General features: G+C 47.5%; 2 protein-coding genes across 6 annotated transcripts; one reads left to right on the top strand and one right to left on the bottom strand.

Moving 5' to 3' along the window:
- Positions 1-311: 311 nt before the first annotated feature.
- On the bottom strand, positions 312-11,735 carry Cyb561a3 (cytochrome b561 family member A3). 4 transcript variants are annotated; one of them, XM_090347574.1, is made up of 7 exons: positions 11,643-11,735; positions 8,317-8,412; positions 6,926-7,123; positions 4,359-4,567; positions 3,569-3,723; positions 2,414-2,570; positions 312-1,595 (listed from the first exon to the last, which is right to left on the bottom strand). In XM_090347574.1, the coding sequence occupies exons 3-7, from the start codon at positions 7,107-7,109 to the stop codon at positions 1,572-1,574; spliced, it is 729 nt and encodes a 242-aa protein (XP_090203700.1). In that variant the 5' UTR covers positions 7,110-7,123; positions 8,317-8,412; positions 11,643-11,735; the 3' UTR covers positions 312-1,571. The 4 variants fall into 4 exon arrangements, with proteins under 4 accessions (XP_090203700.1, XP_090203699.1, XP_090203698.1 ...); XM_090347573.1 differs by having other exon boundaries at positions 11,513-11,643; XM_090347572.1 differs by having other exon boundaries at positions 11,537-11,643.
- A 212-nt stretch (positions 11,736-11,947) lies between these two features.
- Positions 11,948-18,081, top strand: Tmem138 (transmembrane protein 138). 2 transcript variants are annotated; one of them, XM_090347576.1, is made up of 5 exons: positions 11,948-12,230; positions 14,351-14,618; positions 15,225-15,396; positions 17,263-17,338; positions 17,570-18,081. In XM_090347576.1, exons 2-5 carry the CDS (start codon positions 14,491-14,493, stop codon positions 17,680-17,682), a joined length of 489 nt encoding a protein of 162 aa, XP_090203702.1. In that variant the 5' UTR covers positions 11,948-12,230; positions 14,351-14,490; the 3' UTR covers positions 17,683-18,081. The 2 variants fall into 2 exon arrangements, with proteins under 2 accessions (XP_090203702.1, XP_090203703.1); XM_090347577.1 differs by lacking the exon at positions 11,948-12,230 and adding an exon at positions 12,322-12,549.
- Positions 18,082-25,231: the final 7,150 nt, after the last annotated feature.

Here is a 25,231-nt window from a genome sequence, read left to right as displayed (position 1 = left end):
CGGGCTTTTTTTCTGCTTTGTGTCCTAAAATTTTGTGCTGAAATCTCCAACTTCAGTGTTGATGGTACTAGGAGGTGTGGCCTTCAGGAGATGGCTAGGACAAGAGGGAGGAGAACTGACATATGAAATCACTAGTCTCTCATTTAGGAGAGAGAGAGACCTGAGTGTGCCTGGCACTCTGTACCATGCCAGGAAGTACCCTTCCCCAGATACATAAACTTATATCCAGAGCTATGAGAAATGAAGGTTTGTGGTTGAAGTCATTAATCTTTGGTATTTGTCCTAGCAAATCAAACAGACCAAGTCAACTCTAACTCTTAAAAACATGTTTAATGAAAATCAAGTGAAATGCCCACTCACATGTTAACAAGGGGCACTGATCACAGCCATGGCAGTCATTCAACTGAATGAATCAGGAAGTCCAGTCCAGCCCTCTTGCCAAACTATGGCAGCTGGAACTAGTAACAAGTCAGCTGTCAGGGAATGCTCAGCTCTAGGTTATATCCCAACTGTCTGCTAAGCACAGGAGCCTAGAATCGGGAACCTGGCAGCGCTTATTTGGAGAAGACAGGAGGAACATGGCAGCACTTAGGAAAGAATCGAGATACCTTGCTTCCCACCAAGGGCAAAGCTGGTACTCTGTAACAACAGGGGAAGCCGGGCTCAGCCAGCCGAGCAGCCGTCATAGTGCAGGCAAAGCATCCTACTTCTTCTCATAAATGTCTCTGAAGGCAGAAGCAGCTCCCAGGACTGCTGGCAACAATGCTTTGCAACAATGACTTGCTTTGCAAGCCAATAACCTTGGCTTTCATGGTAGGCTGGAGAGGGAAGATAGGATGGACCTGGCCAGGGGCTGGCAGGAAGACCCACACACAGCAAGAGGAAAGAAAGGAAGGAAAGAAGACAGGCCATAGAAACCACTGCTATTCATCTCTCTTGGGACTCAGGACAGATTATTCTTGGAGAGGAGGTTACCAGGATTGCCTGACAGGGACAGGCATGTAAGTCACAGGGAGAGGGCAGGATCCAGGCCGAAGCTGAAGCAGCAGCTAGAAAAGGTGGAGCCACACAGTCACACACATCTCAGAACACTTGGCCCTCGGCTTCTCTGCTCCACTTCAATTACCTCCTGAGGCCTCTGCCTACCTGCATATCTAGACAAGGCAGGCTGAGGGCAGAGCAGAGGAAATGCAGTGTACTCCTCCAAGGGGAGAGCTGCCTCTCTCCTACCATGTGTCCCACCATGGACTGCACTTGTGGGAGCTTTTCTAAGCTGTCAGGATTTTTCTCCCATGTCCTTCCTAAGGCTCTTAGGAGGGGATTAGTCCAACCCCTGCAGACCAAGTAGACCCCGCATGAGTGACCAGAGCAAGGAAGATCCTGAACAAAATGCAGGATCTGAAAAGTCAGCTGAGAAGGCAAAGCCACTAGGACCTGCACATGGGAAGGAAGTGGCTGGAGAGAGCAGGCTGCCACCGAGGCAAGGAGAAGTTGAGGCCAGGAGCCCCAGGTGCAGCCGTTTCTGAGGGAGGACAGATTGCACCGCCGACTTCCCGCAGCCCCTTCCTGCTTCATTCCCCATCATGCAACAGGGGCTGAAAGGCAGATGTACAGAGGTTAATGATATGGTGTCAAAATGCCCCTTCACCTGCAAGAGTCACATTAGGCCTGAACGGTTCAGATAGAGCCCCATCTTTGTGTGTGTGTGTGTGTGGGGGGGTTATGGGGCTTGAACTCAGCTGGGGTACTGTCCCTGAGCTCTTCAGCTCAAGGCTACTGCCCTACCCTTGAGCCAAGCCCCACTTCCCATTTTTCTAGAGGTCAATTGGAGATAAGAGTCTCAGGTCCTTTTGTGTCCGAGCTGGCTTTGAACTTTGATCCTCAGATCTCAGCCTCCTGAGTAGCTAGGATTACAGGCATGAGCACCCAGCTAGACCCCCATCTTGCAAGTGATCCTATGCCAAGCCACCAACCAGATTTTTCAAAGAAGACCCAAAGTCCCAGAGCCTGGCACACACTCCATCTCTTTACATCTGAGAGAGGTCTAAGTGGCTATGATCAGGCAAGACCTGCTCTCAAGGACTAGTCACTAAGCACTGGTCCCACACCAAAGCTGGCAGCACAGAAGTACCACACCCCTCACTCTGTTCAAGTCCTTTCTTGGAGAAGGGAAGCCTTCATGTTATCTCATGAAATTTGGGAAGGAGTATTCAGGGAGCCCCATTTGCTCCACTCCCTGGGATGAGTCACTCATACCAGTGTCTCCGCAGGTCCCCCTAATTTCTTCTTCAAGCTGCTTGCCTTCCCATCAGATTATATGGTCAGTCTTCTTGGCAAGGCTCAAGGCTTTCCTGGATGGTCCTCCTCTAGATCTTGCCTGCCCCACACTGGAATGGGTGACATGAAGCCATACCTGTCTGTCAGTCAGGATCCCTGGCTCTGGACGTTTCCATGATGAAGCCAGAAGAACATAGAGAACCAGCAGCCCAAAAGCCACCACCAGCAGCCCTGTGCTGTTAGCGAACACAGCCTCACTGGGCAGACTGGAATATGGCTGAGTGACGTTCTTTCTGCACAGGACAGAAAAACAGTGTGGGCCCTTAAGAAACTTTCCACCTGTTTCTGCCCAATAGGAAACCCAATGCCACTGAGAGGGAGAGAACAGGCTTATAGCACCCACTCCCAACCCTCTTTCATTAGATAAAAACCCTGAATTGCAATAGCTTTCATGCACTGCCAGTCTTGGGGTTTAAACTCAGGGCCTGGGCACTGTCCTTGGACACCTTTTACTCAAGGCTAGCACTCTGCCACTTGAACAACAGTGCCATTACCGGCTTTTTCTGTGTATGTGTTTCCGTGGAACTGAAACCAGGGCTTTGCGCATGCTAGGTGAGCATGCTACCACTAGGCTACACTGCTAATCATTTCTTACTACCTTAAAAAGGAGAGAACACATCTTCCAGGGAACCCGGAATCTTACCATACTTCTCAAGCCCCTGCTGTAGTAACGAGCAGGGGCTGTATGAGTGCTTTTTACTCACAAGGAAACAGAAGCTTTAAACAGTGAAATTAACTTGCCAAAAACTGCCAAATGCCAAGGTCCAGACCCAGGGCTGACTTCAAATCCTATTTGCTTTCCTTCCACTCTGCAGCAGCGGATGGCAATGGATGGACAAGTAGGCTATAGTCAGAATGCCCAACTTGGCCCCCATGTGTCTCAGGTGAGTTACTTAACCTCTTGTTCCTCTGCACATTCCTTTCTAAGTGGTGATGACAATAGCATGAATGTTGTAGGGTGGTAAAACACTGTTGTTATAACACGGGACTAGCTGTAAGATGCTTACAAAGTTTGACATACAGGAGGTGCTCAATCAACCTCATGATTGATAGATATTTGCTGCCCAGTTTACCAATCTTAACCTAATGCAGTCTCCTTCTAGATCAAGAATGATCTAACTCCAAAGACTTCCTCCCCTGGCTCGGGCCTGTGACTACAGGCTGCACCTTCTGAAGACCCTACTGCAGCATCCCCATCTGCCACGGAATTCGAGACCCCTCTGCAACTCACAAACTGAAGAAAAGCTTCTCGTTAATGCCGGAAATGACTGATGTAATGGACAGAGAGAGGATGGAGGCTCCGAAGAAGACGTGGATGGGTTTCAGGAAACTGCGCAGCCACAGGGACGCCCAGGGCAGAAGGAAGACTACAAAGCCCAGGAACCACTATGGACACAAGAGAGGAAACCAAGGTGGGCCAGGTCAACTGCCCCACCAGCATCTCCTGACCCCCACTAGCCCTTCTGTCTCAAATGTAGTGCTCCCACCAGATGTTGCCCCACTGCAGCTGGCCTGCTTTGCAGTCTGCCTTTGCTATTACACAAGAAACGAGAACAGTACATGAAGATCTTGGCTATAATCCCATCTCCCAGCAACCCAGTCATCCACTTGTCTCTGCTTCCTCCCAGTCCCCTCTCAGAATCTCTCTAGTACAGTACTTATATGAAAACACAGAACCCACTTCTAGAATTCCTCTAGTTCAAAGCAGGGGGTTAGTGGAGGGGAGTGGAAACGAGGTATCTGGTAACAGTAATATGATGCAGGCTCTGAAGAAGTCTTCTGGAGTTCTGGGTGACTGCTGGGCAGTGTGCTGGGTGCAGGAAATGGGGCAAGTGTGGTACTCCAACCTCCCATGGCTATTTAAGTGGCTGTGCATGCAAGGCCCTCAGCAGACAACAGGGCTGCAAGAAATGAGCTTTCAAATGCAAGGAATATTTGGAGCTGAAGCAATGTAGGTCTGTCTATAGCCTGGGGTGCTAGACCTGGCCGTAGGAATTCAGAAGAGGGCAGAGGGCACCCACCTGGCAGGCGAAGAGGACAACAGTAGTGATGCCCAGCCAGCTATGCAGGGAGTAGAGGTGGGCGATTTTTGAATGGCTGTGAAACTGGAAGACAGCAACCAACCCCACCACAGTGAGGATGAAAGCTGTGAGGTGCAGGGCTGCGTGGAGGAGCTTCCAGGGCAGCTTGGGCCCCACCCAGGACACAGGCAGGCGGTACACCAGCGATGCTGTAGGAGAGAGTGGTTTTGAGGCTCAACCATGTCCCCTTCTTCCACCCCCATTGGAACACCCCAATGTGGCCCCACACAGCACTCCAAAGAAGGGAGAAGTAGGTGCTAAGAAATAGGAACCAACTTCATGGCATCTTCCACCCTACTATTTGTGGGAAGTAGTCAGGAGAAAAGGACCAGCTATTAGGGAGGAGCCATGTCCTGACCCTATCGTTGTTGCAATCATAAATTCAGCTGTGTGCAGCCAGGAAGCATTGTCTCATCCACTGTTCAATCAACTGAGTTCTCACAGTCAAGGTTGTCAAGAATTCAGCCGGGCATGGTGGCTCAAGCTTGTAATCCTAGCTACTCAGGAGACTGAGATCTGAGGATCAAGGTTTAAAGCCAGCACAGGGAACTAAAAAGTCCAAGAGACTCTTATCTCTACTTCATCACCAGAAAACTGGAAGTGGAGCTGGAAGTGGGGCTGTGGCTCAAAGCCTAGGCCCAGAGTTCAAGTCCCACGACAGACAAAAAAAAAAAAATTCGGCACAGCCATGTGCTGGGGGTTCATAGTCCTAGCTCCAGTCCTAGCTACCCAGGAGGTTGAGATCTGAGGATCATGGAAATCTGTGAGACTTTTTTTTTTTTTGTGGGTCATGGGGCTTGAACTCTGGGCCTGGGCGTTGTCCCTGAGCTATTCAGCTCCAGGCTGTCACCTACCCTTGAGCCAAGGCCCACTCCCCATTTTCTAGAGGTTAACTAGAGATAAGTCTCAGGTCCTTTTGTGCCCTGGCTGGCTTTGAAGCTTGATCCTCAGATCTCAGCCTCCTGAGTAGCTAGGATTATAGGCGTGAGCCACTGCCTCGGCTTCTGTGAGACTTTTATCTCCAGTTAAACACCCTTAAATCAGAAACGGAGATGTGGCTCAAAGTGGTAGAATGCTATACAAGGCTAGCCTTGAGCAAAAAGGCTCAGGAATAGTGCCAAGGCCCTGAGTTCAAGTCCCACAACTGCCCAAAAAAGAAAAGAAAAAGAATTAGAGTACAAGGGCCTAGAGATAATACCCCACTCACACCACAATGGAGGGTGCATGCCATAAGCTATCACCAGTGTTATTATTATTCCCATTTTACTGGTGGAAAAGATGAAGCTCCCTGCCCTTTCACAAGGCACAAAGTTCCATACTGGGGGCAATGATGGATCCTAGAAAAACAAGCAAACTCCTCTCTTACAGGAATTGACTATGTCATGATAGGCTCTTCTACCCTATAACTCCCAAGCCAAATCCAGCCCACCTCCTAGTTCCATAAACAAGGTTTTATTGGAGGTCGGGAGTGTGGCATGGTAGTATGCTCAACTAACAGGCACAAAGACCTGGGTTTGATTCCCCTGAATAACATACACAGAAAAAGTCAGAAGTGGTACTATGGCTCTAGTGGCAGAGTGATAGCCTTGAGCAAAAAGTGTCCAAGGACAATGCCCAGTCCTTGAGTTCAAGTCCCTGGGACTGGGTTTTATTGGAATAAATACAGCCACATCCATGTTTTGATGTATTTTGTCTTTTCTCAAGTACAATGGCAGAGCTGAGTAGTTGGAACATCAATGCATGTTAAGAAACTGGAAATAGGGCCGGGAGTTTGGCCTAGTGGTTAAAGTGCTTGCCTAGCATGCATGAAGACCCGGGTTCAATTCCTCGGTACCACATACATAGAAAAAAGCTGGAAGTGGTGCTGAGGCTCAAGTGGTAGAGCTCTAGCCTTGAGAAAGTCCAAGCACAGTGCTCAGGCCCTGAGCTCAAGCCCAGGACTGGCAAAAAAAAAAAAAAAAAAAAAAGAAACTGGAAATATTTACCATCCAGCCTCTACAGAAAGTTTGCTTAGAGCCAGGAGTTTGGTGAGTAGTAGAGTGCTTCCTAGCATGTAGGAAGACCTGGGTTCAATTCCTCGTTACCATATCCATAAAAGAAAGCCCGAAGTGGTGCTATGGCTCAAGTGGTAGAGCTCTAACCTTGAGAAAGCCCAAGGACAGTGCTCAGGCCCTGAGTTTAAGCCCCAGGACTGGCAAAAAAAGAAGGAGGGGGAGGGAGAGGCAGAAGAGGAAAAGGAAGAGAAGGAGAAGGAGGAGGAGGTAAAAGAGGAGGTAGAGAATATGAAGAAGAGGAAGAAGAAGAAAGTTGGCTAACTTTTCCCCCAGAGGATCTGTGAACTTGTCCTTCTGAGATCTCTACCCTTCCCACTTCATCCCCAGTGACAGCTGGGCTTAGGGCCAACACTCCCAACCCCAGAAGCCCTAAACCCAACATTAACCAAGGAGAGGGTAAGTGCTGCCCACTCAGGCCCAGGCCCTGCCACACCCTGCACATCTCTCACTCACCAGCTCCGTAGAGTACCACCATACCAGAAACCATGAGCACAGGGTGCCAGTTGAACATGTGCAAGCTGCCGTCCCAGGCAAAGCCACCGCGCCAGTAGTGCATCCAATAGGTGGTGAAGAGGATGCACATGGAGCCCAGGGAGCCCAGCACCAGGCAGGACAGGTAAAACCATCCTGAGGCCATTCTGATCAAAACTCCTACAAGTCAGAAGTCACATGTTACCACTGGCTGGGGGCGCAGGCCACAAGGGCTAAAAGAAATAGCACTGACCTCCCTCTTGGCCCCTGACATGGAATCTTCTTATTTCTGTTTCCTGCCAACAGCCTGAGTACCACTCCCATGAGGCCTCAGTGGCATGGCCGGGGGGGGGGGGGGGGGAGGAGGAGGGAAGGAGGGGGGAGAAAAAGGGCTGAAATGAGTAAGGCCCCAGCCAAACAACTGACAGTGCTGAAGGGCAAGGCTATGACTGGATGACAAGGCCCAGGCCTAGAGCACTGGGATTCATTTCCCTACACAGAACCAAAAGGTAAAGAATTCCCCCAACCCTGGTCCAGGAAAGAGAAAAACAAAATATGGGATACACCATAAATGTCCAGGTCCCTGGGTTCTAGCACAAGAAGGACAAAACCACCATCCGAAAGGAGTAAACAGGCAGAATTGTCCCAGACAACTGTGGATTATGGAAGATTCTTATCCTGTATGTTTTGAGCATGATGCTGGTAATTGAAAAGCTTGAGCTTGTTGGCTAGGGATGTTCAACCTGCATTAGCAGCTTCCCTAGGAAGAAGTCCCCTGGGCCACCATCTCTACAGACAAGTCTTTTTCCTCCAAGAGGATGAACTCCATTGGGCTGAAGCTCATTAGCCCATCGTGTCTTTACCCAGAAGCCACACACTCGACTTCTTGAAGGGAATGATACGGCTCAGTGATCTCCAATTCTGAGACTTCTGCTTTTCTCTGAGGGGAAAGTCCAGAGAAGAAAAGAGGAAGCAAGAACTCTAGATCTAAAGAGTAAGAGGTTTACTTTGAGATTTCCAGAAACCCAGAAACCAATTCTAGTTTCAGACCTGGTGAACACTTATCCCCCAAGCCAGGCCTGTGGGCTGAGGGTGAAGCTCAGTAATAGGCAACTTGCTCCTATGTGCAGGTCATGGGGTAGATTCTTAGTGCAGGTGGCCAGGGCAGGTGGGTGGGGGGAGGCACAGGACTGACCCTGCTTCTAGCCAACATGGGATGGCATGGGCCCAGACCTCAAGGCAGTCACCTGCCCCATGGGCTCACACCAAGACAATATGACTTCTTGAAATAATGAGGTTCCAGCCTCTGAACCAGCTAAGAGAGAAGAATTAGGTGGTGACTCTCAAGGGACAATACCTAATTAATTCCTCACCTTTAGACCCAGATCACAGAAAGGTGGCCTGGGCTCTGATTTTCACAAACTGGGTACTTGGGCAGAACACTTAACATCTGCAGGAGTTGTTCTCATCTGAAAGAAAGGCACAGATTTTGAAGATCAGCTATGAACACTGGAACCTTCTACACCATTTTATTCACTCCTCTTGACAGCCCTGTGAGGGGTGTCATCCTCACCATCACTCATTGTATACATGAGACAGAGGCTCAGAATGATTAAGGAACTTGCTGGGCGCTCACACCTGTAATACTAGCTACTCAGGAGGCTGAGATCTGAAGATCACGGTTCCAAGCAGCCCTGGCACTAAACTCCGAGAGACTCTTTATCTCCAATTAACCAGTAGAAAACTGGAAGTGGTGCTATGGCTCAAGGGGTAGGGCGGTAGCCTTGAGCTGAGGGACAACATCCGGGCCCAAAGTTCAAGCCCCATGACTGACTGAAAAAAAAAAAAAAAGAAATGATTGAGGAACTAACATCAGCTTCATTATGTGCAGAGGAATTTCCAACCTATAGGTTGTACTATATGATATACTTTTTCCTTGACAACGGGTTGTCAGAGCACGAGAAAAAAAGATGCCATGTAAGGATACCATGAAAGCAGTAACTTGTCTTTCTTATTGCTGTTATATGATTTTATCCTAATTGCTAGGGAAAACCAAAAGCTACTTGGTCATGGTAACATACATCTGTAGTGCCAGCTACATGGAAGGCTGAGGAAAGAGGATCACTTGATTCAGGAATCCAAAGTCAGCCAGACTAACACAATAAGATTTTTGTCTCAAAAACAACTATCTGGGCTGGGAATGTGACCTAGTGGTTGAGTGATTGCCTAGCATGTAGAAAGCACTGGGTCAGACTCCTCAATAGCACATCAATAGAAAAAAGCTGGATGTGACATTGTGGTTCAAGTGGTAGAATGCTAGCTTTGAACAAAAGCTCAGAGACAGTACCCAGGTTCTATGTTCAATCCCCAGTATTGGCAAGGAAAAAGAAGGAGGAGGAGCAGGAGGAAGAGGAGGAGGACAAGGAAGAAGAGGAGGAGGAGAAGGAGGAGGAGGATGAGGAGGAAGAGAGGAAGAACAACAACAACAACAACCTGGAGCTCATAGTTTCTGGTATACCCAGGCCTTTCAATAATTCCAAATACATTTTGTTCCATGCCATCTCTCTCCATACTAGATGTCTAACAGACTAGTACTGGGTTCTTACAAGGTGATGTAAGCAGTAATCTTGGGCCTAAGTATTAATGGAGGAAGAAAAAAAGAAAAAAAAACAAGCTTCGATAAGGAAGGCTGGCAAAAGAAAGTCATGTAACCAGCTTCATGACTCAGCTACTGAGCTTAGAGAATTGTTATCCAGCCTCAAGCTGTCTCCTGCAAGGGCAGAGAAAGTTCCAGTCACCAGATGTTTGGCAAACACATCCTCCAGTCCTTCAATGACAGCTTAAGTCAACATTAAGATGCTCCACTTACCTCACATTATCTATTTCCTCAATTTCTTTGCCATTTGTAGAAAGAAAAACTATCATCCAACAGGGACCGTATCCAAACCCCTAAAAAGCTGGGGAATACTAAAGTGCAGCTGACTTAAAACAGATAATGAGAATTTTGAGACAGAGGGCAGGAAGTCACATTACTTTGTCCTCAGTACAGACAAGCCCTTCCTTCGTCTTCCCAAAATAGCAAAATCTGGGGGAAAGGAAGAACTCAAGTGAAATCCATGCTAATGCTGAGAATATGCTCTCCTCTGGCATAAGAGAGTACGACGGGCTAGGACTTCGTCTCATCTTCTGCCCTCACTCTGCAGAGCCCCATTTTTTTCTGTTCCAACAATGTCATCAATCCTGCTGATACAGTTGTGCACAAGCAGCCAGGGACAGTATTGTAACAAATAAGCATGAATGTGTTCCACAATACTTTATTTACGGACGCTGAAGGCTAACATTTTTATATGTCACATAGCCTTTTCATTTTTTCCTTAGTATTTAAAATATGCAAAAATTATTCTGATGGGTCACAGGTGACCTGTGAGGTATAGTCAATCAGTCCTGTTTATTTTATCTAATACTTGCCTCAATTCCTTAACAACAAAGGATTCTCCTAGACTGAGCTAAACCAGCACCAGGCCCTTAGTCTTAGAAAAAGGCTCTCTACTCCAAATCCTCTCAGTTCATAAAGAGATGGAAAATCAGTTTGTTGCCACTCTTCATGGAACAACTTTAGGGATACTAAGAATCAGACTTAAGTGTTCAGGTCGTAAACTCTTATTTTACAGATCAAAACTATGCTAACCACTAGGGCCCAAAGAAGCACAGGCAGTAAGCCAACTCAAGTGAAAGAGCTGGTTACAGGTATCCAGGTCCACTCCCCCTCAGTTCCCAGGACTCCTTATTTCCAAAGATGGTTTCAGTAATGGCTGGACCCAGGAGTGAGTGTCCCAATCTCACCAGCCCAAGAAGTAAACAAACAAATAAACAAACAAAGCCTCCTCAGCATGAGGGATGCCAGAGCCCTTCCACCACCTAAGTCAGATTGCAGTCCAGGGGCACTCAGGGACCCACCCCTTCTTGCTGGGTGCTTGGTCCCAGCTAATCGTGGGTTTAAAAAAACAAACCAAAACAAGGGCCGGGAGTTTTGCCTAGTGGTAGGTAGAGTGCTTGCCTAGCATGCACGAAGACCCAGGTTCAATTCCTCAGTACCCCACATACATAGCAAAAAGCCGGAAGTGGTGCTGAGGCTCAAGTGGCAGAGCTCTAGCCTTGAGAAAGTCCAAGGACAGTGCTCAGGCCCTAAGCCCAAGCCCAGGACTGGCAAAAAAGAAAGAAACAGGGAGTGTGGCCTCGTGGTGGGGTGCTTGCCTCGCATGCACGAAGCCCTGGGTACCACACAACAGACAGCGCTGGAAGTGGCGCTGTGGCTCAAGCGGTGAAGCTCGGGGACGGGGCCCGAGTTCAAGCCCCAGGACTGGCAAAAACAAAAGGCGGGGGGGATCGGCCGCGCAGTTCCGCCTTCCCAAGCCGTGTGTGCCTTCCTTCTGTCAAGTGTGGACGGGAGGGCACTGAGAACAGATTCCTCACAGGAAACTGAGGCTGAGGGAGAGATGGGAGGCTGAGGGAGAGACGGAAACAGCGCAAAGCCAGGTGGTAACAGCACTGGAAGCCAGGCTCCCTCACCTCCCAGCCCGGGCTCTTTCTCACCCCTAACCACAGTGGCACACAACGGGGCTGAAGTCTCCGACGCCCGGCGCCGGGGCTGACGCTCCTGGGTCTCCTAGAAACAGGACGCAAGAGCCCCCGAGCCTACCTTCAGCTGCCACCGCCTCGGACAGCGCCGCCTCGGCCTTTATAGCCCGACAGAACTTCCGGTGGCGCGCACGGCCTCCTGGGAGATGTAGTCCAACGGGCCTGGACGTGGCCTCCTGGGAGATGTAGTCCAACGGGCCTGGACGTGGCCGCTTGTTGGGAGCCAAAATGCCATTCCTTTGCTGTGAGCTCTCCTTCCCTAAGCCTAGAGTCAGGACCCTAGGGGTCAGGACACGCTAGGACACGTGTGCCCTCTCCCGGAGGAAACAGAGGTTGTCAGGTTGAGCAGGGCGGACCCAAGCCAAGAAAACACGGCCCAAGCATGGCGTCCGGACTGGCGAGAGAAGCTGGGCGGGAGCCTCCGCCACGTACTTCCGGAATTTAAAGCGGCCTTCCGGTAGCCGGGACGGTGTCTCCATGACAACCGACGTGGGGGTCCTTGAGGGGAGAGCGGCGGAGGTGCAGCAGCCGTGTTGACTCCGTCGGAATTTCTGATGCTGTTGCTGGTGGCTTGAGCTTTTGTTTTATTTTATTTTTTTTGTCAGTGAGTCGGGAAGGGTGAGGAGGAAGGCTGGCGGTGATGGTCCAGGTAGGGAGCGCCGCGGGCGGGCGGGCGGGCCGGCGGGCCGGCGGGCGGGGAGCGGATCCGGGCCGCCCCGGCCGCCGTCGGTGCGGACCTGTGAAGTGGGGGGACTCCGGAGCCAGCAGGCCTCCTGGAGGGGATGCCTTCAGCTCAGCCTGGCCCCCGTGGCCCTGCCCGGCGGAGCGGATCGTTCTTTTCCTACCTGGTTGTGAGGAGTAAAGGCGGTTGTCTTGGTTACCAAGCGGATGCTGGTGTGGGGGACCGAAAGGGATGAACCATTCCTGTGGTTGATGAGTGAGGAAACTCGGGTCGAGAGGAGCCACAGGTAAAAACCCAGCAAGGTGGGACTTGTCTCATCGGGTGAGGTGGACACGGGGCTTTAACCTCTCAGTGCCTTTGTGCAAAAGAGGAATTATATGTATTAAAACGGCTCCGTGGGCCGACCCCGGGTGGCTTAGGCCTGTAATCCAGCTACTCAGGAGGCTGAGATCTGAGATTGAGGTTCAGAGCCAGCCCAGGCACTAAAGTCCGTGAGACTCTTATCTCCAATTAACCACTAGAAAACCAGAAGTGGCGCTGTGGCTCCAGGGGTAGGGTGGTAGCCTTGAACTGAAGAGCTCAGGGACAGCGCTCAAGCCCCACGACGGACAAAAATGAAATGAAATAAATAGAATGGCTACTTATCCAGGTAGTCCTAACATCAATGAATGAATATGAAGAGTTAGCACGTTGTAGCCAGGCGCCAGGCTCATGTGTAGGTTCATGCCTGTAATCCTAACTACTCAGGAAGCTGAGATCTGAGGATGGCAATCTGAATCCAATTGGGGCAGGAAAGTTCCTAAGTCTTATCTCCAATTAGCCACTAAAAAAGCCATGTATAGTGGCGCACAAGCCTTGAGCACAAAAGCTTAGGTCCCAACTTTAAGTCTCAGGATGTGTGGACACAAACACACACACTTGTAAAACACTTTACAGATGATGGTTTAATTGCTCTAGCACTCCAGAGCATTTTGAAAACTGTTTGTAGATTGGATTTTGCTTCAGGGTCATAGGACACCCCAGAGTCACTAGTGGGCCTTGAAAATGTATGCAAATAAAGGCCCAAACCCTTGTTAAAAAACAACCTTAAAGCCTTTCAGGAGAGCCTGATACTCTCTAGTGTCCCACTTCTGTATGAACATTTTCCCCGACTGCTTCATAGTCTATGGGTTATGGAAGAGGCAGTGTAGGGCAATTGTTAAGAGCAGCTTCCTGACACAGGCTGCCTGGACCAGAATCCCAGCGCAGCCACTTACTACTGATATGACCTCAGACAACTTATTTTTTTTTTTTAACCTCTCCAGGCCTCAGTTTTCTCATCTGTAAAATAGGAAAAGCAAACAGTGTGTCTTTTACCTGATGAGGCTATTTTGAATATCAGTGACTAACAGACTGTGTCACACTTAAGTAATAAGTAATATATAAGGGGTTGATGTTCTAATTACTACTACATGAACAGATGTTCACTTGTCTCTAGATTTTCTTAGTACATTTGGAATCTGAGTGCAGTAAAAAAAGATTTGTGGATGATGATCCCTAGAAGAAATGACAAGTTGAGTTTTGGGGGTTTGTTTTTGTTTGGATTTTGGAAACAGCAACATATTATACAGCCTAGGTTGTTCTGAAACTCTGTATAGCCCAGGCTGGCCCCAAACTTGAAATCCTCTACTTCAGCCTCCTGAATGCTGGGATTACAAATGTAGATTATTTTAATGGTTCTTGATTCTATTTACTAACATAGTCCAGAGTCACCTGGAATAGGGTATGACACACAGGAGATGATCAGTAAATTTTTTTCTTTCTTTCTTTTTTTTTTTGGTGATGCTACTAGGGCTTGAACTCAGGGTCTAGGCACTGCCCCTTATTTTTTTACTGGTGCTCTGCTACTTGAGCCACAGCTTCACTTCCACTTCTAGCTTTTTGCTGGTTAATTGGAGGTAAGCATTTCACAGTTTGTCTGCCTGGGCTGGCTTCAAACCAGAATCCTCAGATCTCTGCCTCTTGAATAGCTAGAAGCCACTGGCACCCAGCTTCAGTAAATGTTCTTTAATGGGTTTCTAACTGTGCCTTATTTTTTTCCCCAACAGGTTCTGGTCTTAAAACAAAGGAAATCATTCTGATTTGAAAGTAAATGACACCTTCCCCTCAGTGTTAGGAAGAGAACCAGGAGCTGTTTTCTGGGAAACTGTGGAATGTGCCCTTGCAAGCCCAAGAAAGCCAGAAGAAGATGCTGCAGGCGAGTAACTACAGTCTGGTACTGGCCCTGCAGTTCCTGCTGCTGTGCTATGACCTCTTCGTCAATTCCTTCTCAGAGCTCCTCAGAATGGCGGCTGTTGTCCAGCTGGTGCTCTTCATGTGAGTTCTCAGGGCGAGTCTAGAAAGCTAAATTTAAAGGCCCTATGCATCTTAGCTTATCATTTTAAAGTTACTAGTATATGCCAGCGGTAGAGAATTTGCCTAGCATCTAAAGGCTTTGGGTTCCATTCTCAACACTGATTTGTTTCTTTTCTTTTAAATAGAGTCGGGCCAGGTGCCAGTGGCTCACACCTGTAATCCCCGTTTCTCAAAAGATCTAAGGGTTGCAATTTGAAGCCAGTTGAGGCAGAAAGATCTATGAGACTCATCTCCAGTTAATCACCAAAAAGCTGAAAGTGGAGCTGAAGCTTAAATGGTGGAATGCTAGCCTAGAGCACAAAAGCTCAGGGTAGTGTCAGGCCCTTGAGTTTAAGCCCCAAGACTGGCACGTATCTACACATTTTTAAAAAAGCTCTGTTTTTGAGCTACAATCAATGGGTAGTATTAGTTATTTATCATTTGGGTCTCAGCGCATGCTGCCTGTGGAAGCTTGGGGCGACTACATCACAGAGAAAGGCCCGAGAGTGTCCCTTAGGATTGAAGAGCCATCTGGGGGTCCTCACATAGGCATCTGTTTGGCAGTATTTTGTTTTTATATGTCCACAGCATCCAAGACATTGCAATCCTCTTCAACATCATCATCATTTTCCTCATGTTCTTCAACACCTTCGTCTTCCAGGCTGGCCTGGTCAACCTCCTATTCCATAAGTTCAAAGGGACCATCATCCTGACGACTGTATACCTCGCCCTCAGCATCTCCCTTCATGTCTGGATCATGGTAAGAGTGGAGCTCTGAATTCTCAAGTGTGTGTGAGTGTTGCGTGTGTATGTGCACACACGTACACATGCATGCCAATGTCAGGGCTTGAACTCAGGGCCTGGATGCTGTCCCTGTGTTTTTTGCTTAAGGCTACAGCTCTACCACTTGAGCCACAGATCTACTTCCAGTGTTTTGGTGGTTAATTGGAGATAAGAATCCTGCTTAGGCTGGCTTCAAACTTAGATTCTCAGATCTCAGTCTCCTTAGTAGTTTGGATTACCAGCGCTCAGCTTAATTCTTGAATTTTTAAAGAGGTAGGAACAGCATTCCTCTAAGAGCCCAGAACCATTCTTTTACATAATAAAAATCCTTGATAGGGGGCTGGGAGTTTGGCCTACTGGTAGTGTGCTTGCCTACCATGCCCAAAGACCCAGGTTCCATTCCTTGGTATCATGTACATCGAAAAAGCTGGAAATGGTGCTGTGGCTCATGTGATAGAGCTCTAGCCTTGAGAAAGCCCAGGACAACACTCATTCTCATTCCTTGAGTTCAAGCCCCAGGACTCCTTGATAGGAGTGAGGCAAAATGAAAGCTGGAGTGCTAAGCAAGTAAGAGTGTTCTTTTACTCAAACTTCCATGTTGAAGAACAGCCAAAAGTCCAGTAACTCAGACTAGTGGATTGTGTCTATAACACCAGCTACATAGGAGGCTGAGCACTCTCTGAGGATCACAGGTCGGAGCCAGGCTGGGCAAGAAAGTCTGCGAGACTCTTATCTCTAATTAACCAGCAAAAAGTTGGAAGCCTAGACTGGGAGTGTGGCCTAGTGGTAGAGTACTTGACTACCATACATGAAGCCCTCAGTACCACCTACACAGAAAAAGCCAGAAGTGGTGCTATGGCTCCAATGATAGAACATTAGCCTTGAGAAAGCCCAAGGACAGTGCCCAAACCCTGAGTTCAAGCCCCATGACTGACAAAATAAAAAGTCCCATAACTCTGGAACATTGTTTATCATTGTCCCAAATAGGCAGTTGGAACTGGAAGTTACATGGTTTTCTCATGAAGTGGTGTTGATACAGGGAATTCATAGGCACCAGAGTCCTGTGCTAGTGTGTAAGTAGTGTCTATTTTTGTTGCCATGTAGGAGTGCTGCCTGCCCTTCCACAGCCATGTCACTAACCCTGCACCAGGAGAACCAGACCCCTTTGAGCCCTAACTGTAGATCCAACCCAGTTACGATTTTACCTTTCCTCCCTTTTACAGGTTCTTCCATCTCTTTGGTCATGTTTCTCATGGTTTCATCTTCACAGAATGCATTAAAACCTCAGGTTTTGGGGCTAAGACTGTACCTCAACCTTCCTAGATCTGCAGGCCCACCAGAAAGCAAAACCTCAGGGTCTCTAGTTGCTTTTTTTCTAACGCTTCCTTCTCAACTGGACTCTGTATTTGGTTTTCTGAAATCCCATGGAGAAAAGTAGAACTCCCCCAGGAAAGACTCAGAGCCATGCTGAGGGCCTGGAGAGCTTCCTGCCCAGGGTTCTATTCTGCTTCCTGTTGATCTGCTTAAGTCCTGAGAGTACCAGAGCCTTTATCTGACGGGAGCTGAGGCTAGCGTTTTCCAGGCTAGACAGCTGGTCTCCTAAAGATAACTGCATGTCATTTCTCTGTGGCAAAGGCCCTTGAGGGGAAGGGAGTAAACGCCTGTGTCCAGACTCCTCCCTGTGGGGTAAAGATGTTCCCTGTGTAGCAGACTAAATACTCCCCGGCTTTATAAAAAAGGAGGTGAAATTAGCAATAATTCTCAACCAACTTGTTTCTCTGCATCTAAGCCCAGGAAGATGTTCAGGCCTTGTGTGACCATTAACCTTTCATCTCTCCTTCAGAACTTACGCTGGAAAATCCCCAACAGCTTTGTTTGGACAGATGGACTTCAAACACTGTTTGTGTTCCAGAGACTAGGTAAGGATCAGAGCCACCTAAGGCTCTGATGGGTCTTTGGCAGTGAGGGCCTTGATCCTGCCTTCCTGGCCCCATCTCAGCTGGCCTGGAATGGTTGCGATGGTCATGCATGGACAGGAGTCAGAGACAGTGAGAGCTACAGGGCAAGTCTCAGCCTTGTGAAGTTTGCTTTTCACCCTGGAAGGAGCCCTCAGGACCATTTCTGAGACTTTGTTTTTGCTTTTTCCTCAGTGGCAGTGCTGTACTGTTACTTCTACAAACGAACAGCTATGAGACTGGGTGATCCCCGCTTCTACCAGGACTCTCTGTGGCTGCGCAAGGAGTTCATGCAAATCCGAAGGTGACAGTTTCTTGTCATACCAATGGATGGATGCCTTTCCTTCCTGCTAGACGCCACAGGTGCTACACTGCAGGGCAGATAGGCCCTCAGCACCAGGAAACAGCTGGACTGCCAGATAGGCACAGGCCAATTGTGTGTATCATTCAAGAAACAAGAGCCTTCTTCCCCTTGCAAATTCAGTATTCCCCATAGTCTCCAGTATGTGATGCTTTCCTGGACTCCTTGCTGCAAGATTCAGGACTCCAAACCTCGGTGTGTTGGTTCTGCCTGGGACAGAAGCCTCCGGCCCCACTCTTCCAATACCACACTTGAAAGCCATAAAGAGTGACTTTTATACCCAGGGTACTTTTTCTACATTTATAAATAGGAAATAAACTGAAGTCTTTTTTTTCCCCATAAATAATGGCATCTGTCTACCTAGATCTCTGCATGGTTAAGAGGCATGCAAAGTGACAAGCTCACCATCTACTTAACCAAATGGGCCACAGGTCAAATATGGATACAAGCCTGTAATCCTAGCCATTCAGGAGGCTGACATCTGAGGATCATGGTTCAAAACCAGCCTGGGCAGAAAAGTCCCCATGGAGCTTGAACTCGGCCTGGGCACTTTCCTTGAGCTCTCCAGCTCAATACTACCACCCTACCCTTGAGCCAAGCCCCATTTTCCATTTTCTAGTAGTTAATTGGAGATAAGAGGTCCTTTTGTGCCAGGCTGGCTTTTAACCATGATCCTCAGATCTCAGCCTCCTGAGTAGCTAGGATTACAGGCATGAGCCACTGGGGCCAGCCCCATGAGACTCATATCCAATTAATGACTCAAAAACTTGGAAATAGAGCTGTAGCTGAAAGTAGTAAGGTGCTAGCCTTGAGCAGAAGAGCTTAGGCCCCAAGTTCAAACCTCACATCTGACACACAAAAAAAAGACATATTGAAGCCCATTATGAGCCAACATACTTTTGTAGAAGTTAAAGATATATTTGGGCTGGCTACTGGTAGCTAATGCCTGATATCCTAGCTACTCAAGAGATTAAGATTTTAAGGTTTGAAGTCAGTCCAGGCAGAAGTCTGAGACTCTTATCTCCCAATTAACCACAAAAATAGCCAGAAATGGAGGTGTGGCTTAAGTGTTAGATTGTCAGAAAAATCCAAGCAAGCTAAAGTTTAAGTCCCTTACCTGCACCAAAGAAGAAAGAAAAGAAAAAGTATACTGTGTTGCCTGGCCTCTTAGCCTATTTGGGCAAAGAAGATTTTTTAAATTCCTGTGCTACTTTCTATCACCAGAGTAGTACATAACAAACCGCAATGACATTTGACCATATGTCATTATTTGGTTCTCAGATTATAGGGTTCAGCAGATCCAGGCTGACCCTGGGTGATTTTATCTGGGCCTGTTCCTGTGTGTGTAGTTGTGGCTAATGTGGTATCCTGGAAGTTTGGGCTTACCTAGGATGACCCCAGGTGGAATGCCAGCCCTGGATCCTCTGACTCACCTAGCAGGTAGGCTGGGGTGTGTGAAGAGCAGGATAACACAAGTTTCACTGGATATCCAATGTTAGGCCTCAGGTTCCCATTGGGCCAAAGCAAGTCATGTGACAAGAACACCAGAGAAATTATAGAGCAGGAGGCTAAGGAGCTTTCAGATTGGGGGGAGATGTGCAGGTACTAAAGAGCAGCACCCCAACCTGAGAGCGAGAGAGGAAATCTGACTTCCTTCCATACCTGATCCTGAGTTCTATTTTTTTTGTGTGTGTGTGTGGGGGGGTCATGGGGCTTGAACTCCGGGCCTGGGCATTGTCCCTGAGCTCTTCAGCTCAAAGCTACTGCCTTACCACTGGGCCTGGGCATTTCCCTGAGCTCTTCAGCTACCGCCCTACCCCTTGAGCCATAGCACCACTTCCAATTTTTCTAGTGGTTAGTTGGAGATAAAAGTCCACAACTTTAGTGCTTGGGCTGGCTTTGAACCTCAATTCTCAGATCTCAGCCTCCTGAGTAGCTAGGATTATAGGCATGAGCCCCAACACCCTGCCTGAGTTCTATTCTTTATAAAACAATAATGTAAACAGCCTTCCTGAGTTCTATAAAACTACATATTTCCAAAAGAGCTATACTGCAATAAAACTAGGGTATAGTTCAATGATAGGGTAGTTGCTTAGGGTGAAGGTGCTTGCATTTGATTCCTGGCACCCCAACAACATGATAATGCAGAAATGACAGCAAGACCTATATTACTATAAAACTTCAAGATCCAGCCAGACAACCTCTCAAAAGATAAAGAAGACAAGCAAAGAAAGCTTAGGAGATAAGGGTTTCTTTAGGCCTTTCAAAAACAAGCCAGTATTGCAAACATCTGCTGTAATAGTCTTAAGTAAGCTTTCTGGGATGTACGTTTGACCTGGTGAGCAATCCAAAGCTTGACAAAGAACAGACCCTTGGCTTGACCCCATCTGCACATGGAGAATGTAATCAGACACCCTCTCCATCCAGTGGTCAAAATATGCTATTCTAGCCAGTCGCTGGTGGCTCATGCCTGTAATCCTAAGTAGTCAGAAGACTGAAATCTAAAGCTGTCAATTTGAAGCTATCCCAGTAGGAAAGTCTGTGAGACTCATCTACATTTAAGCAGAAAAAGCTGGATATGGAGGCATGGCTCAAGTGGTAGAATGCCAGCTTCCAGGGAAAAAAGGCAAGAAAGAAATCAAAGCTCTGTGGCTCAAGGAGTAGGGCGATAGCCTTGAGCTGAAGAACTCAGGGACAACAACCAGGCCCAGAATTCAAGCCCCATGACTGACAAAAAAAAACCTATGAGCAAGGCTGGGTGCATAGCCTAGTGGTAGAGTACTCACCTAGCATGGATTCTGTTCTTTGCTAACCTTGAGCAATACCTCTCCAAGGACAGTGCCATGCCTTGAGTTCAAGCCCCAGGACTGGCAAAAAAAAAAAAAAGTATGGGCAGCCAGGAGCTGATCTCAGGAGGCTGAGATCTGAGAATTGTGGTTCAAAGCCAGCCCAGGCAGGAAAGTCCATGAGACTCTTATCTCCAAGTAACCACCAGAAAACAGGAAGTAGATCTGAGACTCAAAGGGCTAGAGGCTACAGGCAAGCTGAGGCTGGTAGGCAGTGGCACAAGTTGCATAAGAACAGCACCTTCAGGCACTGGGCCCAGAGCGATAGCTCCACATTGGGCGGAGTTTAGGAAACATGCTTCGGGGGCCCAGGCTGTGTACTGATTCCAAGAGGAGCGAGGTAAGAGTTCAAAGGTGCTTACCTTGCCCTACCCAAATCGCACATGAAGGCCTTAGGCGTAACCCTCTTGGCAGCAGAAAGTCTGAGTTGGTGGGTAGACATAACAGGGATGTGGGGAACTGGGGAAAAACTTGAGGGGACCAAGGCGGGCAGGGACTCCTGGGCAGAAATAGGGAGCTGCATTGGGTTCAAAGTATGCAAATCTACAACATTGTTGCCAAGATGGCCACAACAAGATCAGAAGACAAAGCCTAAGTTATCCATGGCTTTGCAGCTTGGCACAAAGCTAGAACAGAGCAGATGAAATCTTACATAGGCACTTGCTGAAACCAGGGAGCAAAGCTTTTCTTCCTATCTCTCCAGTGCCCTCTACTGACAAAGATGGAGATTGCACTTGCAGAGAGGGAGAAAGGCCCAGCCTCTTACACACAAAAGGTATTTATTGAAGGATCACTGCTGTCTGTGAAACAACTAGAAATTAACACTTCCCTGTAAACAATCAAAAGGCTAAAGAAGTTATAAAGAAAATTATAAAATAATGTGAACTGAATGATCATAAAACTCTAGCATATCTTTTTAATTGAAAAAAATTACCCTGTATGTGTGTGTGTGTGTGTGTGTGTGTGTGTGTGTGTGTTTCTGTCTGTCTGTCTGTCTGTCTGTCTGTCCGGGGTTTAAGTCAGGGCCTTGGTGCTGTTCCTGAGCTTTTTTTTCTCAAGGTTATTGCTCTCCTACTTGAGCCACAGCTCCACTTCTGCCTTAAAAAAAAAAAAAATGACGCGGAGGGGGAAGGGGGCGGTAGTTAATTTGAGGAAAGAGATTTTTGGACTTTGAACCACAATCCTCAATCTCAGCCTTTTGAGTAGCTAGGATTACAGGTGTCCACCACCAGCTCCTGGCTTAAAAGTTACCTTTTTTTTTTTTTTTCTGGACAGTCCCGGGGCTTGAACTCAGGGTCTGAGCACTGTCCTTGGACTTTCTCAAGGCTATAGCTCTGCCACTTGAGCCACAGCACCACTTCCAGCTTTTTCTATGTATGTGGTACCGAGGAATAGACTCTGAGTCTTTGTACATACTAGGCAAGCACTCTACCACTAAGCCAAACTCCTGGCCCCCCACAGTTATCTTTATGTAGTTGTACAAAGTGGTTTCAACTCACCATATCCATTCAGTATACCTTTTTCCTTTTCTTTTTTGTAATACTGGGCATCCAACCCAGAGCCTCACATCTGCAAGTACTTTATTATTGAGCTACATTCTCTATCTCTTGTTTCATTTTATGAGGCTAAATTAACCTTGATTCCCAACTTCAAAGGTCCTTTCAAGAAAATATCATTACAGACCAATCTATCATAGATACAAGCAGTAAACAACGGAATAAAATACTAGTAAAGGAAATCCAGGATAAAAGATACTATATCGGCTGGGTGCTGGTGGCTCATGCCTATAACCCTAGCTATACTGGAAGTTGAGAACTGAGGATAGTGGTTCAAAGCAAGCCCGGACAGTAAAGTCCATAAAACTTTTATCTCCAATAAACTACCAGGAAGCCAGAAATGGAGCTGTGGCTCAAGTGGCAAAGTGCGAGTATTGAGCACAAAGAGGCTCAGGGACAGTATCTAGGCCCTGAGCTTAAGCCCCAGGATCAGGAATAAGAAAAAGATATCTGTGTCGGGCCTAAGACCATATCCAGTTCCAATGATTTTCTAGGACTCACAGGAATTGGTGTAGAGTTATATTCAAGGTTATGATTTATGCCCTCCTTTCCTTCCCTTCTCTCCCTTCCTTTCCTTTCTTTCTCCCTCCCCCATCTCTCTCTCTCTCTCTCCCTCTCTCTCTCATTTATGCCAGTCCTGGGGCTTAAACTCCTCAGAGCCTGGGCACTGTCCCTGAGTTTCTTTTGCTAAAGGCTAGCACTATACCACTTGAGTCAGTGTCACTTCTGCCTTTTTCTTTTTATATGGTACTGAGGAATCAAACTCAAGGCTTCATGCATGTTAGGCAAGCACTCTATCACTAAGCCACATTCCCAGCCTGCCTGCCTGTCTTCCCTTCTGTTTAGTTTTCTGTCCTTCCTTCCTTCCTTTTTTTAAATGATTTTATTTTTGTCAGTTGTAGGGCTTGAACTCAGGGCTTGGGTGCTATCCCTGGGTGCTTTTCACTCAAGGCTAGTCTTAGGAGACTGAGTTGTGAGTGTTAGGGAAGATCAGGCGGACAAAAGCAGAAAAAAAAAGGCAGAGACCTCAGCAGACCAGGGCAGGATTTAATCATGGCTGCAGAGGGATTCCATATAAGTTGGAACAGAGACAGGGAAACAAAGAGCAGGGAAGGAAGGGTCTGAAGGTTAAATACAGTTTGTCAAGGAAACATGTGGGATTGAGTTAGGGTACATAGTAGCAGCCATGTAGACATTACAATGAACATTCAGGTCAAAAGGCCATACTGCTATCAAGAATGGTTGAAATTTAGATGAGTGTGTGTGTGAGGGGGGTTCCAATAAGGGGTCCCCGCAGAGGAGGAGGGAGCTCAGTGGGTGGTGGGAGCAATACTGGGTTTTTTAAAAAAAAGAAACAAGGCCAATTCCCATCAGGTAACACTGTACCACTTTGAGTGACAGCATCACTTCTGGTCTTCTGGTGGTTAACTGCAGGTAAAAGACTCATGGACTTTTGTGTCTGAGTGGGCTTTCAGCCACAATCCCCAGATCTCAGCCTCCTGAGTAGCTAGGATTACAAGTGTGAGCCACTGGACACAGGACCCCATGGTTATGATTTGTTATAGTGACAGACTACACAGCAATGTCATCAAAGGGAGAATGCATACACAATGAAATTGAGAGGAAACCAGAAGCTTCCAGGAGTTCTCTCCCGGTAGCATCACCCAGGTTGTGCTTAATTCCTCCAGCAACGTGATCTGACTACATCTACAGAATATCATCTACAGAAGAAACTCAAGAGATTCAAAGTTTTGCTCTTTCCTTTTCTTTTTTCTTTTCTTTTTTTTTTTTTTTTTTTTTGCCAGTCCTGAGGCTTGAACCCAGGGCCTGAGCACTGTCCTTGGGCTTTCTAAGGCTAGAGCTCTACCACTTGAGCCACAGCATCACTTCTAGCTTTTCTATGTATGTGGTACCGAGGAATCAACTCTGGGTCTTTGTGCATGCTAGGCAAGCACTCTACCACTAAGCCAAACTCCCAGCTCCCAGAGTTCAAACTTTTTATTGGGAAATAAACACCCCCTTCCTAGAATTTACCCAATTCCCAGACTCCCTGAAGGAAAACAGGTGTTCAGCATAAGTCACATTTTTTTCCCCACAGTTCAGTGGATTGGTGAAATCTTTTCAAAGTCAAGATCACAAGCACTAGGCATGGGCCAGCCCTGAAAACAGACCTTTCTATGGACTGCACTGTCAAGCCTGCTATTTTAACTCTTCCTCAACAAGATTATAACCAAATGGATTTGTTTCCAGAAAGGAAAGACTGGTGACACCCTTGAAAAATCAATGTAATTCATCACAGGAAAATAAAAGGGAACATTGTTTGTCATCTCAATACTTACTGAAAAACCATGTAACCAAAAGTTTCATAAGCCTTTCAGACAACTAGGAAAGAAAGATACTTTATCAGTGGGGCAGAGCGTATCAACTGTGGTTTCAATGTGAAACATTCTTCACAGATTATGTATTGAATGCTTGGTGGTGCTATTTTGGGAGGTTCTGGAAACTTGAGGAGACTGAGCCTAGTTAGAGGAAGTAAGGTCACTTAGGATTTGCCTTTGAAGGTTTTACAGATTCCAAGGCCCTTCCCTTCTCCCTGCTTCCTGTCCACGAGGACAGCAGCTTCTTCCTCCCAGTCTCAGGAAGCCATGGTGTCTTATTTCTCACCACAAGCCTGGATCAATGGAGCTGAGGACTGTGGACTGAAATCACTAAAATCATGAGCAAAGATGCTTCCTCTCTTTAAGTTGTTTCTCTTAGGTACTTAGTCATAGCTATGCAAAACCAATACTACATCTATTTTTTTTTTAAATCGGGCCGGGGGTTTGGCCTAGTGGTCGAGTGCTTGCCTCGCGTGCATCAAGACCTGGGTTCGATTCCTCGGAACCACATCTACAGAAAAGCTGGAAGTGGTGCTGAGGCTCAAGGGGTAGAGCGCTAGCCTCGAGAAAGTCCCAGGACAGTGCTCGGGCCCCGAGGTCAAGCCCGCGACCCTTCCACGGCCCCGCCGCAGCTGCACGCGCTCGGTGCTCCGAATCCCGGGTTCGAAGCCCGATCCACACGTCATCTCTCAGGTCCGACCTGGGAGTACTTTGTC

This window comes from Megascapheus bottae, chromosome 16, assembly GCF_031878675.1.
Source record: "Megascapheus bottae isolate mThoBot1 chromosome 16, mThoBot2.hap1, whole genome shotgun sequence".
NCBI classification, from domain to species: Eukaryota; Metazoa; Chordata; class Mammalia; order Rodentia; family Geomyidae; genus Megascapheus; species Megascapheus bottae.
Note: the sequence above shows the minus strand (reverse complement) of the source record. Positions and strands in the feature narration are given on the sequence as shown.